General features: G+C 30.4%; 1 protein-coding gene across 1 annotated transcript in view; it reads right to left on the bottom strand.

Annotated features, from left to right (window-relative positions):
• The window catches only part of Dscam3 (Down syndrome cell adhesion molecule 3), a 269,026-nt gene that overhangs the window by 104,876 nt on the left and 142,676 nt on the right, over positions 1 to 21,474 (bottom strand). The window contains exon 5 of the mRNA XM_088257902.1: positions 15,054 to 15,203. Within this exon, the coding sequence (XP_088114028.1) occupies positions 15,054 to 15,203 (150 nt within the window). The remainder of the gene's footprint in view (positions 1 to 15,053; positions 15,204 to 21,474) is intronic.

Raw genomic sequence — 21,474 nt, 5'->3', positions numbered from 1 at the left:
TAAATGTTTTAAGATTTGTATTTACAATAATTTATTTCCCAAGTTACAGCACAACACTGTACTTGAGATTTAAATTTCTGCACGATTTAACGTCGTATCTTCTGTTCTCAAGTTAAGAATAACAAACTGACTTTAGGATTTAGTACGGTGGCTAGAAGTGTTCAGCAACCTCCCTTATGGTATAACAATGGACACAGAATACCGAATGGAGTAACTTATCACCAGATGACTCACCCCGGAGAATATCAATAAAAGCAGTGACTGGTATTTTGAGCGTTCACAATTTATTTTGGTAAATACAGACATGCGTATTTGACAGAATAAAAAAAAAAACTTAATATAATTAAAATATAACTTTGTATATTTTTATTTTTATAATCACTGTATATTTTTTTTATTATAATAAGGTCATTGTAAAATATTTACAGTGATTTTAAAAGAAAGTTATAATAATTATAATTGAAATACAAAATCACAAACTTATTACTTCGAAAATAAATAATATAAGTAACTATGATTTTTTTGTTTGCTTCTATAATGCAGTGATTAGCGCGTGTGGTAATTATGTCGGAAGTCCCAGGCTCGATTCCTTGGAGGATCAAAGTAAAAGTAAGTGATTTTTCACTTTTATATTTATTTAATTACTATCCTGGACCATAAATATTTGTGAATATAGCATTTTTGTAAAAAAATATAAAATAAATTATTTTAAAAATATAAAATTATTTTAAAATGACAAATAATAAAGTATGTAAATACTTTTGGAATTAATAATATTAAGAATATAAGCACAATCGATAAAAGTTGATAAGTGTTGAGATGGTTTAGGCATGTGGAAAGAAAGAGTGAGGAAAGAATGGCAAAGCAAATTTATGAGCAAAAGTATTGAAAATGGGAGTAGACGAAAACGTGACATGATCAAGTACATGTATATCAAATACTTGAAAGTGTTCAGGTCAGGAGTCGAATATGTATGAGGAAACGCATGAATGTGGAAAATTAAAAACATCAAATACAGAGAAGTATGGCATTCTTCTCTATGCCTACTTCTATTGAGAAGCGTCGTTTTGGTTAGTTAGTCAAATTAATTTAATAAAATTGACAACATAAAGTAAATACTATCGTGCACCAAGAAAATATTTTCAGTCCATAAAATTTTAAGTGGATCGAAATACAAGACTAAAATTAATAAATAAAACAGAAATATAATAAATACGAAATTCGTAGTCTACATAAAAATAGAAAGAGTCTTTGCTTAATTAATGCTTACCCTATCCCAATATAGATGTCAGTAGTGAATTCACATACACTGTTTCACGAATTTAATCAATATATCTTGGAGTTACAAAAATTAAGTAGTGTGATTGTCAATCATGGGTAGAATTGGTAAATGTTACAAGCCTATGACAGTCGTAATCCCTGTAAACGCCCAGACTTCCATATTCTTCTTCATCTATGTTGAGATGTCAAAAATGTATTTCCACTTTAATAAGAGTTGGAATGACGGCATCGCTCTCGGAGTTAATATAAGAAACTTTAATATTTTGTTGAGGCATCGGTGTTATTTATTATATCGTGCTCTATAACTTACCGGTTCGCGGAAGACTTAAGACTCTTTGCATTTTTCCTTGCGAACAATTTACGCTTTTGAAACATTAAGTAGGAACATTGTGAAGCCTTTTTACGATCTTTATGGTTGTACTTTAAATTGTTTAAAGGCTTTTAGCGGTAGCAAAGATATTAATGAGTACCATTAATATGGAGAAAGGGGGGCCTTGATCTTTTGTTGCTACAAAGTACGATTCAGATATAAGGCGCAATAAATTAGCATCAAACTGGTGACAGTTGGCAACGTTCTAATTTATTATACGTGTTCAAGAACTTTGATAACAATCTCCCATTTTATATATCTTTCCGAAAAATTATACTTGAATAACGGTACTGTTTATAGAATATTAGATTGTTTGTGAGGTAAACCCCTTGAGGTATTTATTAATTTTCAATATTTTAAGTGTTTCAAAATACTTTGTCAAAAATAAAATAAAAAAAGTATTTCGACACATTCAAAATGTTGTTTGTAAATTATCTGGTAAAAGTATACTCCATAAAAAATTCAAATCATGTGACATGATCACTTAACTAGCCTATGACAGGTTGTAAGTCGCGCAAATGCCCAGACATTCATATTCTTCATCTCGTATATTGTTTTTTTTGAGATATTAATTTGTTGTATTTATTTCATCATAATTGAAAAATACAAATTACAACAATGTACCTCAATGACTTTTTTCATGCCAAGGGCACATTTTAATTAGCATTTTCTTTTTTTAATTGTATGAAAATAAAATTATTTATGAAATGAAATCAAATACAACATGGCGTGATGCAATTTCTTTTATTCGCTCCACATGTCCATACTACCTAAAATAACTTTTATTAATATTTTCAACTATAACAAGTTCAGCCTTACATTCCTTTCAAATATCTTCATTTTTAAATCTGTCATATAACGAATTTCCATACATTCTTCTTAGGGAACGCATGGAATTTCAACGCGTTCACTTTGCTTTCATTTTTCTTTTGCCAATTCTATTTTTTTGCATACATCGATGTCGGTGCCAGCACTCCGTTGTGAACCGTAACTATGTATTTGTTAACAAAATATGATTGACAAATTATTGAATCCACTGATTATTCAAGCTAGAATTAACATTTGTCTTATTATTATGAAAAATGTTTGAAAAAAATTAAATTCGTGAGACTCTACGAAAAGCCATTTGTGATACGCAGGTGTGTGTTTTCAATACACTGAAGCTCGGTGAAAAAAAATGGTCCACAAAAACCTGGATCCACCACTAACTACAGTCCGTATAATGATTCCTTTGATCACCCTAGAACTCTATGTACCCAATCGACATTCAGCGCCTGTAACAACATAGCACACAGTTTTGTAACTAGTTACAGTGTAAGTAACTACAAATCCCTTTGTACGTACAAAGAGATTTGGTAGCCGCAAGTGTGGCTTTTCCTCCGCCAACCCCAAAACTGAACTCTCTGAAGTCCCATTCTCTGTGAAACTTACCGTGGATCTTAATTTGAATATCAAAACTATTGAAATTTTGACGTTTCAAAGTGTTCGAGCATGGTCATTATCCAAAATCCTTACGAAGTTAGTTATCGGAATTTACATCAAAGAAATTGTTTTATTAATTTAAGGGTACGTAGCAAACAAAGCTAACCCGCAAAAAAATATCAAAGCTGAAAATAACGTGATTGTTAAGAAGATTACTCTGAAGATTTTTTTTAAATAAAAAAATATATATCTTTTTGTTTGGTATTGTTAAATGTTTTTTTCTAAAATAGTTACACATTTTATAATTGCTGAGCAGAGATAATTTTGAAGGTATTGAATAGTATTTTAATTTTTAGTCTAAAAACAGTGAGGGGGAAAACAGAACGAGGACGACCGAAAAAGACTTGGCACGATCAGATCAATCAGAATTTAAAATCTGGTGGTGTCTTCTTCTTCTTCTTCTTCTTCTTCTTCTTTTTGATGGCTTTTCACCCTTATTGGGTGTTATAGCCAGGGTCGAGTTATTGTCTGGTGGTGTCGAAAGTCTGCCTAATCGGAGGCCATGTATGACTAGATGTATGGATGTGACGTTCCATCCTTTCTGCCTACGTCTGCGGGAAAACGGCATGATGGGAGTAGTAGTAGTAGTTTAAATACATATTTTTGAATTTAAAAAAAATAAAATATCTTTTTTATTTGGTATTGTTATGAGATTTTTCTATAAGCTACATTTTGAAAAATTTTAGTGAAACAAAACTAAGATAATTTTGTTGGCAATAATATTATATCCATATATATTTTTTTTATTATTGAGAGAAATTAATATTTTAACTATTTTTTTTAATAACTCAAGACAGTTATATTTTGTAAAACGGGCAAATAGTCATCAACATATTTCAATTTAAAACAAGAAAATGTGCATAAAATATGGCACAAGAAACTAAGTAAGATTTATATAAAACAATTATTTAAAACAATGTTATAAGTTTTGCATTTGGGATTATTTTATCTATAAATGGAATATATTTGATACGATAAAAATGTCGAAACTGTAGGTGAACAGTGTTAAGAACACAAATCGCGAAAGAGAAAGAAAATGTGTGAGAAGTAGTAGGTATTATTAATAAAAAAAATAGGAAAATAGGTTTAACAGCTGTATGTTGAGTACTAGGGGATGTATACAAGACCTCATACTTGTGTAAATTGGAGTTATTTTTTAAGTAATTATTTTCCTTTTTATATTTTTTTCAAATTGCCTAATTATTTTATACACGTTTTATAAAAATACCAATTCAGGAACATTTATTGGTTGACAGTAAATACCATGATTATGTGTGTTTTACGAGTATAAAATAAAATTTATAACGTGTTTTACATTTAAAATTTTATCAGTTTTTTGCACACAATCGGATTTTAGCAACATCTTCGTTTATTTATATACTTTTATCACGGAATCCGCTAGAATTAAATATATGTCTTAATAAACAACATCGCGGGGTGCTATTAGATTCTATCCCCAGTTCTCTCACCCTTCCTACTTTCCTACCCCCTCTTACCGTCGTTTTTGCCATTAGCACTTTTTCTCGATAAATTATGGAAAATAATGCAATTAAGCGGCTTGGGTTGAACCGCGCTTCGGATTTTGTTCAGGGCCTTACATTTTCTTTAGTTACAGACATTTTTCAATTCCTCCCTGCTTTACACATTGTCCCGGCAATTTCATATGCATGAGGCTTTTTCTGAATTTACTAACGGAGCTTTATTACAGTGGTAATTTTTTCATATACATATACTTGTACATACATGTTTATATATTAAGTCCCCTAACAATTTGTTTGGCAATTTATTATTTTATAATAAATATAACGGAAATAACCATTTTGACCTTGCTTATAATAAGTCGTCAAGGTTATAAATATAACCTTAACGACCTTTTATAAGCATTTTAAGAATTTCTAAACAATTCATGTTCTTCTCCCCTATCTTATATATTTTATTTAATAGAATTGTTGTCCAATAAGATTTTTAGTTATCAGTTACAGATATATGTATTGTTTTATCATTGATAACAGAATCATAAAAATTATAGAAAAAATATAGCGTACAAATGTAATTTATTCAATAAGTGACATTCATGTTTTTCGTAACTTCTATCCCTTATCCACACTCAATGGTGTTTAGAGCACTGTTTATTAATAATGCAGTGTGATTTAACGTTACTTATATGGTAGCCAGATGATTATTTTTGTGATTTAGATATTGCTCTACTTTGACTACCGGCGCCTCCAGCATAGTAGCTAGAGGCACTAACTATAGCATTACGGAGATAGAAATGCGTGTTTGCTGTGATAATCAGTAAATTTTTTGTAGATTTCCTCTTAATAATCTAATATAAAAAGTGTTTAAATGAAGTGAATCTGTCAGGTTTATTATACATTTCTTTTTCACATTAAGAAGGTACTCTCGTTGCGTTTTATCTAAGAGTTATTAGTAGCTATACCGTTTTCACGAGTTAAAATGGGGAAACTTTAAAGTGGACTTGAAAGCGGAGGTGAAACTTCAAAACATTTATCAGAATAAGTGGCGAGTAGCCATTTTCTAAGGATTTTATTTCCAGGCGAGATAAGATATCGAGAAAAACTTGTTGATCGTAGGACAATTGAAAATTCTTTATGTTCAAAAGTTTAATTGAAAACTTCGTACAGGGCGTATTATGTCGATATCGATTTTATATCCAAACAAATAAAAACGACTTAATTTAATGCGTATCAATACGTATTTTTTTAGTGTAAGTAAACACAGCCATTGATTTGGAAAATTTGAAAAAACCCTTTTTTTTTAAAATAAAAGCAATCAAATCCATGATGTTGTGCATGAACCCTTCCTTACAGTGTTAAAAACTGCCACGTGCATCGGTGAAATGCATTTTATGCACCATATAAAAATGTAATTTAAAAACGAGAAAAATATAAATATTCCTAAATGCTGCTTTTATTGACCATAGTTGAAGTTGAAATATGGTTTATCAAATTTGGAGTGCACCTAAAAAAGAGAAAAAATACATCGTAATTCAATGCCATAGCTAGCGTAGCTACACGACCACCCTGAACGACGACTTGTGCGCAACTAAAATGAGATCGTCAGAAACAGTATGAAGCCGCGTGCGCGTGAACGTAAGTGCTGTACGCTTTGGTACATTTTGGTGATTCTTTCCCCGACTTTTCATAAATATATATATATATGTATATATATATATATATATATATATATATATATATATATATATATATATATACATAAATATATATATATATATATATATATATATATATATATATATATATATATATATATATATATATATATATATATACATATATATATATATATATATATATAATATATATATATATATATATATATATATATATATATATATATATATATATATATATATATATATATATATATATATATATATATATATATATATATATATATATATATTTATATATATTTATATATATATATATATATATATATATATATATATATATATATATATATATATATATATATATATATATATATATATACATATATATATATATATATATATATATATATATATATATATATATATATATATATATATATATATATATATATATATATATATATATATATAGATATATATATATATATTTATATATATATATATAAATATATATATATAAATATATATATATATATATATATATATATATATATATATATATATATATATATATATATATATATATATATATATATATATATATATATATATATATATATATATATATATATATTTCACATATATATTTATTTATGTACAACACATGAATACATTTATATGTTTTTGCGTGAGTGAAGTAATTGATCTTTTATTTATTTTATTTATTGTTTTTATGATCATTTAATAGATTTATATAAATCCCACAAGGTCGCCATCATTTTGATTTCCTATCAAACCATGTGTACGGGGCGATGGCTCCGGTGTTAAAGTTCAAATTGAGTTCATTCGAGTTGGACATTGAGTAATGGTCGGTCGGGAGACGAAGGAGGTGGAATCAAGTTGTGGGAGAATCTGGGGTGACGTGAGAGAGTTAAGGGAGAGTTGAGCGAGAGGCGAGAGAGAGCCGGGTGATGTAGATAGATGTTAGCAGATTTCCACGATAGTGTGAATCTTGGTACTGAAAACTTATCTTTTTTCCGATTCGCTTTGAATATTTTATGCTCACCGCTTGAGTTATTTCTTGTATCCACCATATTGCTAGCGGTTACTTAATATGAACGCTGCTTTAAGTGCAGTCTGCAACAAGTTTTTTTGTGTGGTGTTACTTCTCCGAGAATATAGAATCCTGGTTGTTAACATGCTTACAATCTCTCAGCTGGTTTAAGTGATCACTCTACACACGTGTAACATTTACAATTCAACCTTTTAATTTTAGAAGTTGTTTTCATCCTTTATTTGACACCTTTTTTCACATATGAGTTCTCGGTACTATTTATGGTAAAGCTGAGTTTTTTAATTTTTTTTAAACTGAGACGTAAATGAAATGTTTGAAAAATTTTAACCAACATTGTTACTTTTGTTTTCACTTAAACCAGCTAACGAGAAGTTGTAAGCCATGTTAATACTCAGAATTCGATGTTGCTTTTCATCTTTGTTGAAATGTCAAAATAAGACAAACCCAGATTTATAAATAAAAGTTTGGACACATTCAAAATAATGTTACATTTCTAATATATTATATATAATATGGGCTCATTCGTTGACAGCCTTTAGAATATTTTTTTTTCACAAGTCCACCTCTGTAGTGTAATAGTCAGCATGCATGGTTACCGTACTGGAGGTCCTGGGTTCAAATCCCAAAGGGGGTTAAATAAATAAAAGAAAATTTTCTTTTTACTATTTATTCAATATTAACCTGAACTAGTACTGAAAGCGGGGGGCTGATCGTCTTTCCTTCGTGTGTTAACGATTAAGATAACACTGTTATTATATAATGCAGTGCCCTATGCACAATAGCGTGCGAATAAGGTATTTTTTAAAGATCCTGCTTACTGTAGTACCCTAGACAGTCAACCGGAGGTATGAATTGTTTACTTTGCCTGCGTTACAATGCATGGTTATGATAAAAGTGTACTTTCGGATGTCTTTATTTTATGAGTTAATGTTAACACTAATTCTTTTTCATAAACTCATTTATTTAAACTTTAATCTAGTAAAATAACGATGGTAACGAGAAACAGTTTCCGTCATCCACTTTCTAAAAGTTGACAATGGGTAGTGTACGTTGCTTATCGTGACAATCTTATTCCAATCTCCCAGGAGTCTCTTCGCGCCCCTTTCGAGGGACGATCTGATATGGTTCATGAGCATTTTTCAATGAATTTTATATTCGACTTTGAGACTTCGTCGGCCAGACGACCGCAGATAAAATAACTCTTTGCAATTCACCTTTCCGCAAACTTTAGCTTTATAAATCTTTTAAGTTGAACTTGAGCGAAGCTTTCAAATTGATTTTTGATCGAAACTTGGAAGAAAAAATGTAGTCTACTTCTGCAATACTAAGGAAGTAAAATTAAAATACTATGATGTCAATCCAAAAATAATAATTTTTACAATAATAAATAAGTTTTTCGATAAAGTGATATTTAATATTTTAAAAAAAACGAGAGTAAATGTTAGGAACAGAGTAAATGGTGCACTGTGCAGCAAATAAAAAATCAGTAAAAGTTAAATAAACGGTACACAACGAAGTTCTGGTTCCAACCCCAATGTACAAAAGCGAAGCGTGGAGTTGGGGAAAGAAGGATGACAGTAGACTGAACTCAGTGGAAATGCGATCCCTCAGACGAATGTGTGGCAAAATGACTAATGTATAATAAATGTTCAAATAATAAAATAAGGAAGGAATACAATGCAATAAAATGAAATAAGCACTGTCGATAAAAATAGGAAAGGTGTATTGAGATGGTTTCAACATGTGGAATGAATGAGTGACGAAGGAACGATAGAATAAATTTATTAGGCGAATGTAGTTTGAAAACAGGGAAGAGAAAATCCGAAGAAAACTTGATATGATCAAGTATATGTGTGTCAAATATTTCAAATCGCCTGGGTCAGGAGTCGAAATAATTGGCAGGTATGTATGAGGAGATACTTGCATGTTGAAGAGACGAAGAATTTTTGCAAAGGCAGAATGTTGTGGGTTTATTTTGTCTCTGCCTACCCATGCGGAGAAGCGGTGTGATGATGTCAGTTAGTTAGTTTTTTGTGTGAGTAGGTACACAATTATTATTAAAATGTCAACCAACTTTTAGCTGATATAACATAATAAATCGGTTTTCCTCGAATAATGTGCTACTCCAGACTGACGTCTTATGGATATGAATGATCACCTCGCCTTCTTGTAATTAATGAAACCAACATTACTTAATTACATATAATCCCAACGGACGAACAGCTTTAAATATGGGATTTATACTTAAGGTTACATGAAGATATATTTAACATATTTTATAGGAAAAATATTCTATATAATATAATATCAGGATTTTTTTTTCTTTTATAATAGAAAAGAATTGTTAAATAAGATCGATAATTGATTGTTTGTTTAACTTTTTCCATAAATACGTGCATGCACACTTCTGAAGTTTATATCCCACATAAAAGAAATGGTAAAAATAATAACATAAAGTGAAATTAATGATCAGTTTTCATGTCTTGACCAAATTATTTTTTATTGAAACGAAGTTACTGTAAGTTGTAAAACTTTACAAATTACCTAAGACCGTTTAAAATTATTACATTTTAAGATAATTACATAACATTTTTTTCTCACTTCCTTTTGCAAGATTTTTCAATTAAAAAGACGTCTGTTCTCAAGAGCTGGAAAAGTATAAAGAGATATTGAGGGAAGGGTGAATGCAGGAGGATGAATAATAGTGTTTTGAATAAAGTGATTGCAAAATAAAAATACGTCCATAAAATCTAATTTGCAGACTTCCATACAAACATTCACATATATGTACATACAATTTATAAATTCTAGTAAAATAAACATTGTAATTTCCTTTTTATTCAATAAAAATAACAGAATTTTAAACAACATAAAAAATGATGGTTTAGCAATCAGCAGTTGTAATTAATTTATAGGATAAGTTTTCATTTATCCTCTCTGCTAAACTTTATACATAAATGACATTATCAGAAAGCGATGCGATTGAGTTATCAGAGCGATCAGACGATTCTCCAAATTGATTCTTGGGTATTGTCTTCAAAGAGACAAACACCATTACTCCGCAACAATGTAGAAAGTTCTCTTCAGCTCTCTCTGTGAAGATCTCCCTTATTGCAGGAGGGTTGCTTTCATTGTCGCTGAAAGTTATAATGGAACTGAAATATCAGCGAGTCAATGCAACCTGCCAACGCGCAGCGTAAATTAGAATGCCCGTTACTAGTTAACGGCGTTATAATAATTTATAACGCCGAGACCAAACCTTAAAGTATGCGGGAGCAAATTTCGGTATTTCAGCACAACGACGACGGGGAACTTTCGCAAAATAATTTGCGCATTCCTCAAAACTTTGGGTTGAAATTAAGTTCGCCTATTATTTCATAGTTGGTAAGGTTCACTTTCAGATGCTATGGGATTAAGATTGTGTATCTTATATAAGAACTTACCATATCTCTACCTACAAACTGAACATAAAACGAAAATAACAATTCCAAAATGTGTCTTCCAGACCACGATTTGATCGTTTTACTCGTTTTGATGATAAAAGTTTGTATTTTTTTCTGTAAAGTACACAAAAAAAACAAATATGGAGTTCTTTTCCCAAATGTATAAGAAGATAGGTAATTTCTCTTAAAGTTTCTTAAGTTTTCGTATTTCATTTATTATTTATTCTTTTTACTTTCAGATCAATAAAAACTCAATGACAACATAAATGTGACATTTAAATTAAAATCGTGTTTTTAGGAAAAGCACCGAAATATTATTTTTTAAATAATTTTTACATTTGATAAATATTTAAATTATCTTTTGCCTTTAAAGTATGGTTATTATTTATAAAAACATTTGATAAATTTAAAAATAAAGCAATAAAGATGGAAAAAGCAATAAACTAATACAAAGTAGTCCATATGAAAGTTAAAATAAAGAACCGCATGATAGCAAAATCCTTGACTTAGGGATAAAATGTGGTCTGGTAGTGATAAGACTTTAATTATTAGGAAATTTTAAAATGAATATCAATCATTTTCATATTTTTCACAACGATGGTAAAAATAAAATTTGGATCAATGTGAAGCTTATTTTTAATTGGGGATTCAAAATGGAGAAATGTTCAATTTCACTTAAAAATGTGCAAAGAGAAATATTAGTGTTTTTTTAAATATCTTCGCTTTACAATATAAAATTTACCAATCATGACCCCTTATATTTTTACGGTAGTTATCTTTTAATTAAACTTTATTTACGGTCAGAACTTTCTTATTAAAAAAATATATATTCAAAGTAATTTTCGTGTGTTGGTGACTGCTGCCTTCCCCTTTTTTCCATTAAAACCTCATTTTTATTCCGTTATCTGATCAACTTCCTCTCAACTCCTCAACCCTTGCTTTGGGGAAGGGTTATTGAAGGCAAAAGTTTAGATCATTCAGGAATCTCAAAAAAACATCCTTTGATCTTTGAGTAGACTCTGAAATAAATCTTTCGATTATTCTTGTCAAATTGTCAACAACGAAAAATTCTAGAAAATCAAGTAAAATTGTTAAGTTTTGTAAAACATTGAAAATTGTTTATTTAGCGCGAGGTTTTTTGAGATTATTTAATTCAAATAGCAATATAATTTTTAAGTTTAGAGTTTCGATGCATTTTTGTGTATATATATATATATATATATATATATATATATATATATATATATATATATATATATATATATATATATATATATATATATATATATAGATATATATATATATATATATATATATATATATATACATATATATATATATATATATATATATATATATATATATATATATATATATATATATATATATATATATATATATATATATATATATATATATATATATATATATATATATATATAAATATATATATATATATATATATATATATATATATATATATATATATATATATATATATATATGTATATATATATATATATATATATATATATATATATATATATATATATATATATATATATATATATATATATATATATATATATATATATATATATAAGTTATCAAATCAAATGATGGTAAAATATTGACGAATGAAAGTGAAGTGAAAGAAAGATGGAAAGAATACTTTATGGAAATTTATGAAAGTAACGGCAATGTCTCCACCGAGACACCCATAGAGGCAAGGGTGAGTGAGGGTATGGTATGTGAGATAAGTATGTCAGAAATAACGAATGCCTTAAAATTAATGCGGAACGGTAAGGCTGTAGGGTATGATAATATTGCTATAGAGTTTGTAAAATGTGGTGGACTGACCACCCTCACATGGATTCACAGACTATTTAACCTGTGTCTTGAGGAAGGATACACACCTCTGGATTGGAGACGGGCAGTAATCATGCCTCTATTCAAGGGAAAGGGATCTCGCGCAGAGTGTGGGAATTATAGGGCGATAAGCCTGCTAAGCTCTGTCGGTAAACTCTATAGTAAGATTATAATTGAAAAAGTTAGAATGGTGACGAAAGAACGGATTTGGGATGTGCAAGGTGCTTTTATGAGTGGAAGAGGTTGCACAGATCAAATTTTTGCACTACGAATGCTGACGGAAAAGTTTTTGGCTAAAAATCAGAAACTCTTCTGTGCTTTCGTGGATTTGCAGAAAGCGTATGATAAGGTTGATAGGATAAAATTATGGAGCGTGCTGGAAAAATATGGAGTAGACAATAAACTTATACAAGCAGTTGCTTCCCTCTACGAGGGCAGCACAGCTAGTATAAGAGTGAATGGGGACATTACATCATGGTTTGCAATATCCAAAGGCGTAAAGCAGGGATGTGTAATGTCACCATGGTTGTTTAATCTCTATATGGACCATTGTATGAAAGAGATTGAAAGTATGGGAGTCGGAGCGAAAATGATGAATATAACTGTTAGTTGCTTGCTGTATGCGGATGACGCCGTACTGCTAGCGAGCAGCGCGGAGGACTTGCAACTAATAGTGTCAAGAATGTACGATGTATGTATGGAAAATGATCTGGCAATGAATGAAGGTAAGTCAAAGGTCATGGTGTTTGAAAGAGAGAATGATTTGACAGAATGCAAGATTATCGTACACAATGAATCCCTAGAACAGGTGCAAGAATTTTTATATCTAGGAAGCATGTTCACAAGGGATGGAAAAGTGGATAAGGATATTGAGAGAAGAGTGAATGCAGGGAATAGAATAAATGGTGCTTTTAACAGAGTGATTGGGAATAAGAATATGTCCATGGAAGCCAAGCTAGCGGTTCACAACGGCGTGCTAGTACCGACACTAATGTATGGAAGCGAAACATGGAACTGGCAAAGGAAGGATGAAAGCAGAGTGAATGCTGTTGAAATGCGCTCCCTCAGACGAATGTGTGGAAAATCATTGTATGACAGAATTAAAAACGATGATATAAGAAAGGAATGTAAGGCTGAACGAGGAATAATTGAAAAGATTAGAAAGAGCTCTTTGCGGTGGTATGGACATGTGGAGCGAATGGATAGCGAGAGAATGACTAAGAAAATATATGTGGCGAATGTGAGAGGGAAAACAGAACGTGGACGACCGAAAAAGACTTGGCACGATCAGATCAATCAGAACCTAAAATCTGGCGGTGTCAAAAGTCTGCGTAATCGGAGGGCATGTATGACTAGATGTATGGATTTGAAAGAGGCTAGGAGTGTATGTCAGGACAGAAGAGTGTGGCGTTCCATCCTCTCTGCCTACCCCTGCGGGGAAACGGCGTGATGGTAGTAGTAGTAGTAGTAGTAGTATATATATATATATATAAATATATATATATGTATATATATATATATATATATATATATACATATATATTTATATATATATATATATATATATATATATATATATATATATATATATATATATATATATATATATATATATATATATATATATATATATATATATATATATATATATATATATATATATATATATATATATATATATATATATATATATATATATATATATTTATATATATATATATATATATAAATATATACATATATATATATGTATGTATATTATTGTTGGTTTACGGTTAAAACTAATATCAGCAAACTTATTTTCGTAAGGTCTGGAGTGGAGTTATTTTTACTAATAAAAATATTATTTAGTAAAGCAATGTTAATTGGTTTTACAGATTTGAAGATTTAAGGAGGAGCACTGAGGATGCAAAGTTTGACCATAAAAATAATTTGCAGTCCTTTAAGTCCCTTTTTGGTGCAGTGTGGTTATTCGTAACAATTTATTTAGTAAAAAAATCCACAAATATTGTTAAACCAGTCATCATTCTTACTTTAATAAAAACATTTAGAAGAATATTACCCAATTTGAACAAAAAAACAACGTAAAATGATAAATAAGTTTTTATTTTACAAACTACATCTGAATCACCAAATTTTTTCATGGCGAGTTTCACCCTTCAACCGGATGTATCCAATATATATTTTATTGATATTTTGTTGATTCAGATTCCTTTATTGAAAAACGAGATTATAGGAGTAAAATAACAAACCATGAATGAAAGTTTCAATTTTAAAATGGCAAAATAGTTTTTTTAATAGGTATTATTAATATCGTGTTCAATTCAGTGCCTTCATCGAAAGAAAAAAAAACGAATTTGCTGAAAAATTACTAACCTGCATCAGGAGGTCCTGAAACGATAACCGATTCGTCCTTCAACCAAGATGTGACTGCAATATGATCGGGTCTGTCGCATGTAAGGACCGCTGAACCACCCAAACTGGCATGTGCCCCTTGAACTTGTGGCTCATATCTTTCCGCCAAAACTGTAAAACGAAACAAAATCAATATGAGCTTAAGTGCATTAGTTAATATGAACGTGCAAAAAATTAATGTACAATATTTATCAATAAATCCTTTTTCGCGAATCTGGGTTTTTCTACTTGGAAGTTATTTATATTGACATCTCAGCATTATCGTCTACAAATATTATTTTAGTTTTATTATATTATGAGTACATGTTTTATCACATGTACATACTATACCCATTAAAAAATAAAAAATAAGTACTTAAACTTCCGCCTCCGTAGTGTAATGATCAGCACGCTCGGCTACCATTCTGGAGGTCCCGGGTTCGATTCCCAGAGGGGGGTCCAATAAATATAAGTGATTTTTTCACTCTGATATTTATTCAATATTACCCTGGACTGGTATCTGAAGTGGAGGGCTGATCACCTTTCCTTTGTATGTTAACGATCAAGATAACACTGCGTTTATATGATGCAGTGCCCTATGTACCATGGGGTGCGGATAAGGGTTCGAAAAAAACTTAATAATACTTAACAGAGAAAAAATATATTTTTGTGATAAAAACATGCATATAAAAACTGTTTGAAGAATAAAATTAATTCAAAATATATATTTTATGTTTTCTGCTGATACCATGTAAAACATTTTATAAACTCATGTAAAAAAATCGTTGTCAACCAAATTTATTTTTCGTACTTTTTTCCGACCGGTGTCAACAAGCATCCTGCTTTCTTCACAGATCGATACGTTGTTTGTATAAGTTGGATATTATTTTTTTTTTTCATACTTATCGTTGTAACGTTTTCAACTTAAAATTCCTAATATAATGAAGTGCTCGTGTTAAGGTAAGTTTGCAAGAAACGTGAAATAAAGTTTGTATTTATGTTTTTTTTGTAATGTTCTAATGTTAATAAATTGAATTTCATAAATCAGACGTACAGCAATAATAAATTGAAAAATCAGACTTTTTAATAACTTTGACCATCTGAAATGCAATTTTGATACCTCAGACAAATGTCCTGCAAAGCGATGAATGATATACGTTCGAATACTTATATCATTCAACGCTAAGATAGGAATTATAGATAAAATTATGATATCAGTTAAGAGGATTTATATGCAAAAAAAAAAAAACTATTCGTCACACCGCTTTAATTATATATAACACATGTGATACTATGTGCTTAAGATTGTATAATTTGAAGGTACAGAGATCGAAGACGAGTACCGTAAAGGTTAAGTTTTTTGCTATAATTTATCGTTAAAATAAAACTTAATTAAAAAAACCTACAATACATACTCGTTTATGTATTTTACATAATTTCATATTAAAAAATTTTGTTTTTGTAAAACCCTTTAAGATATTTTTACAATGAATATTACTTATGATAAAATAATATTAATTTATTTGACAATATTGTTCATAATTGTTATTATTTTTGTTTGCGTTCAATTAAATACTTTAAGGGATTATATATTTTAATCGAGAATCAAACAATTCCCGGAAGTAGTCCGTTTAATTAATTTTGTATCCTCAATCCTGAAAACATTTTCATCGCGTTTATTTTTCGCAACAATCATATCACAAGACACATCCAGCTTTAATAAAATACTTTGTTAATTTTTAATTACGAATTTATTCAAAAATACTCGACATATTTTTTCAGTACCATTATTTAGAGAACAGGGGGATGTTTTTTAAATAAAGTCCTCAGGGGATTCAAACAGCCTGGAGTGATTTAACGACAAGGATTATTGAACAAACGGTTATATTTTAGACAGTATTTTTCCCCAAAGCTACGGTGATATTTGAATTTCATCACTACTGGGGTTTCTAATGAGACGTTTTTGTTTGTGCCTTTTTTGGAAAATAACATTTTATCTTGTTTTGTACGGGTATGAATTAAGTTGATAAATTTGACGATTGACAATTTTTTAGAATTATTTTTTGTAATATGTACTAGTAATACTGGTAATTACAGGACGTTAGTTAGATATGGACATATTCGATTTTCATTTTTTAAAGCCAGTTTTCAGAAATTTATTGAAAAAATATGCGTTTGACAGTCCGTTTTCAGTTTCACATAGAGGCATCACCAACGTACGGTTTTTGTGATAAATATTTTTTTTCTAATATTCAATTCCAGAAATAAATAAATACTAAATGCACGCCTGTTAAAAGCAACTAGTTTTTTTACATTTTTTCAGAACTTCTATGCAAATTTACATACAGGGATACTTATGCATTGTATATATAGGCATCAACAAACCGTGGTACAATTGTATTTGTAAAAAAAATCCGATATTCAATTCTAGGAATTAATGAATACTAAATGCACTGCTGTTAAAAATAAGTGTTTTTTTTATATTTCCAAACTGTATCCATAGTTACACAAGTCATGCATATGAATTATACAAACATGCATCAACAAACCTTGTTACGATTGTTTTTTATTTGTTATGATATTCAGTTTCTGACATCAATAAATTCTTAATGCACTGCTGTTAAAAGCAACAAGATTTTTTACAATTTTTCTGAACTTCCATGCAAAATTAGATACAAGCATATTTTAGAACAAAGCATGGTACGATTAAAATGGTTCTGATATTTAGTTCCAAGAATTAATAAATGCTAAATGCACTTTTACTTAAACCAACAAGTATAATAATATTTTTTCTGTACTTCTTTGAATATTTCTCTTTTATATTTTAAAAATATCGGTGAAAGTTTCGTAGAACACTTATTGCAAGAATCAATTATCAAATTATTACTAATTTATTATTAGATTAAAACCAATATTTTTAGCTTTTCCACTTTTTTATTTGACCAGCGACCGGGTTTCGTCGTTACCGACATCATCAGACTGGTTGTCTGATGATGTCGGTAACGACGAAACCAGTCTGATGATGGCGGTAACGACGAAACCCGGTCGCTGGTCAAATAAAAAAATGGAAAAGCTAAAAATATTGGTTTTAATCTAATAATAAATTAAAAATGCAATTCCATCACGAAGTGTCAGTGGATAATATAAATCTATTAAATTATTACTATCTGAAGATTATGCTTAAAGATACAAAAAGTTGACGTCGCCCACCTTATCAAGCTGATATACCTTGGGAATATTAGAAGGGGGGGTAGGGAGATGAATGAAAATTCAGCACAACAAAATATACTTAAATTAATTTAATTAAAAATATAAAAATTATACGAAAGCGACTTTAACTTAAACTAATCTTATCTGCTATCTTAAATTAGCTTAAAATTAGTTAATCCTATCTTAAATTAAACTTATTCTAACCTTTGGTGAAAAAGATGCGCCGTGATGCTGGGGTGGCCGTGATCCTTTGTGAAAAAGCTGCGCCGTTGGATGCTGGGATGAGGTTCTTCTTATGACGGGCCGCCGTGCGATGATTCTTGCTTCTTATCTTCTTCTTCTCCTAGTAGAGCTTCTGCTCTTAATTTGAGGCTTATGACCCGGCGTGGGTTTGCTTTTCTCGCAGCGTTTTCTGCGTGGGATACTCCGGATGAGTAACTCCCTTTTTTTCTATCTTCTTCCTCCCTGTGTAGAGCTCCCGCTCTTCTCCTCACTTAAGTCTTAAAACCTGGTGTAGGTATGCTCCTTCTAACTGATTTCTCCCGACTGCTCGATCCCCCTGATCTCTCCCGACTGCTCCTTCCAACTCATTTCTCCCGACTGCTCGATCCCCCTGATCTCTCCCAACTGCTCCTTCCAACTCCTCGATCCCACTGATTTCCCGAATGCTCCTTCCAACTCTTCTTCTTCTCTGTGTCTTCTGACTGACCAGCCGTCCGACTGGTCGATCTCCTCTTACGACTGACTCCCTCCAACTGATCCTTCCAATTGTTGGCTTCCAAGTCCTGGCTTCCAAGTCCTCGATCCCACTGATTTCTTTACGTTATATTCGGTTTCTCTCCTTGAAGATCACGCCCTCGAAACAATTTCTCATTGGCTGATGGTTCGCTTGTATCCACCCCCAAAATTTTTTTAACGTCTAGACATTTCAATTAGCAAACTTTTAATTTTATTTGCGCTTTATCATAAACAAATGCTTTTACTTTAATAATAAAGACCGCCGGGAAATAATCCCTTTACAAAGGCCAGCGGGTTGGCGACAGTTTTTTATGATTCAAACCTTTTAAATACATTTTAGTTTTACGACAGGTAAATTATAAAAGGTTGGAGCTATAAAAAATATTTACGCGCACAGAAAAAAAAAATTACCTAAGGCTAATTAATTAAATGGATTGATGATTGATTTTTTTAGCCAGCCTGAAAGGATAAACGTGGTTTCACCACGTCAAAGTATTGACAAATAAAAATTTAAAAAAGCTTTTTAGGGGTCAAGAGTCAGCGCGTCTGTATAAGGATCGCCTCCGTAGTATAGTAGTTAGTGCATTTGGCTGCCGAGCTGAAGATTCTGGGTTCAATTCCCATTTGATAGGTCATATTCTATTGAATAACTCCGATTTCCGTATTCTTATTGATCATGTTCAGATGTCAAAAATGTAGAAATTGTTGTTTACAATTTTTATTAATGTTATGTAGTATATTTATTTTAAAACATTTTTTTAAAGCCCATTTTATCAAAAAGTTTGCCTTTCCCTGGCCTCGTAATATACAGTTATCACGGATGACTGTCCGCCGTGACTGCAAATGGCTGACATAAACGAAGTGCACAACTGCAAATGTCAGACAATAAATTATGAGTGCATTGTCAGAATAATTGTGACCAGTGACTAGCAATCGGACACAACAGTTGTTACTCAAAAAATATTTATTCGCTCGTCAAATGTACAATTTTTATTTTTAATTTTTAATACAACGTTCCCAACTTAAAAATAAATGCAAAAAAAAACACATCATTTCAATGGCTAAGCTACAATAAATATTAAACAAAATTGAGAGAAGTACGGTGTATTATTTGTACCTAATAGTACAAATATTTACAGGAAAAATATCTCAACCCATAGTATAGTATTAAACTATATCCAAATAACAAAAATGTATTTTTAATTTAGTATTTATTGCGAAATGTGTATCGATGCATTCCGCACAATTTCCAAACAACGTATGTGTAGCAAAGTCAAAATTTTAGAGTTGTGTCCTTGGGACGTTGAAGAATGAAGAGGGGGTTGGAGCTGATTTCTTATTTTTATTTATTTATTATTTTTTAAAAGAAAGAACATACACAATAGGAGGGAAGATTTAGTCATTGTTATATTGTTAGTTTTGGTTTTTATTTTAATTTCTATCAATTTATATTATTGGTTTTATATTTATCAAGTAAAACATGAATTAAAAATGGAGAAACTGATGTGGTAATCCACAAAATGACGAATAAATTTGTGAAAAGTCTCAGCCTTGTATTTATTTCTTACTATACCATTCGAACATCTATCATACATCGTTTTGGCTTGCATTCGTCTAAGAGATCGTATATCGACTACATTCGTTCTACTTATTTTTTTTTAAGTTTGTTAATTATATAATGTATTTTACGTTACGTAGTTGATGTTACACATGGCTTATATTAATTAAAATAAATTGGTATGTAGGATTAGGGATCATTATAAAAACCTTTTATCAAAAGGAAATTTACACTTTTCGAGGACTCTTCTGTAGGAAAAGAGAATTAAATATTCTCTATTCGTTGGCTTGAGGTACGGATTCATTAGTAAATAAGGTAATTATTCAGCGATTGGGGTATTAAGCCGTCACGTGGTATTAGAAGGGATGTACATAATACATTGTCGTGTAGTCGGGTTCATCCCTGAATTATGAAATGCCTTGCAAGGCGTTGGGGACCACGTTGATTTCCCCTGTCGCCTATAGTAGCTTTCGGGACATGAAAATTGAGGGTGGGATATACGAGACGTGAAAGAATGCAAGAACTAAACATTATACATGCAGTCGGGCAACGAGTTCCGCAATTTATTTTACTTACAATCCGATTATTTATTTCTTTGAATAACAATTTGGAGGTGTGGGTATTAAGAGGCTCATTTTCGTAAAATATTACCACAAGAATAAGTATTATTTTTCGACATCTCATCAAAGATGAAGAAGAATATGGAAGTCGGGGCATTTACGGGGCTGACGACCGTCAGAGGCTGGTTTAAGTGATCACTTTACACACGTGTTACATTCTGGCGTTTCTGGCGTTTCTCATGTATGTAATTATAATTCAGGATTCGGATCTCACATACTAATAAAATACCGTATTCTTCTTCATCTTTGATCAGATGTCCAAAAATAATATGAAAAA

The sequence above is a fragment of the Brachycentrus maculatus genome, unplaced genomic scaffold, assembly GCF_059751285.1.
Source record: "Brachycentrus maculatus isolate JH-2025_06_01 unplaced genomic scaffold, ASM5975128v1 h1tg000089l, whole genome shotgun sequence".
Taxonomy (NCBI): Eukaryota; Metazoa; Arthropoda; class Insecta; order Trichoptera; family Brachycentridae; genus Brachycentrus; species Brachycentrus maculatus.
This window is presented reverse-complemented; position numbering and strand designations above follow the sequence as displayed.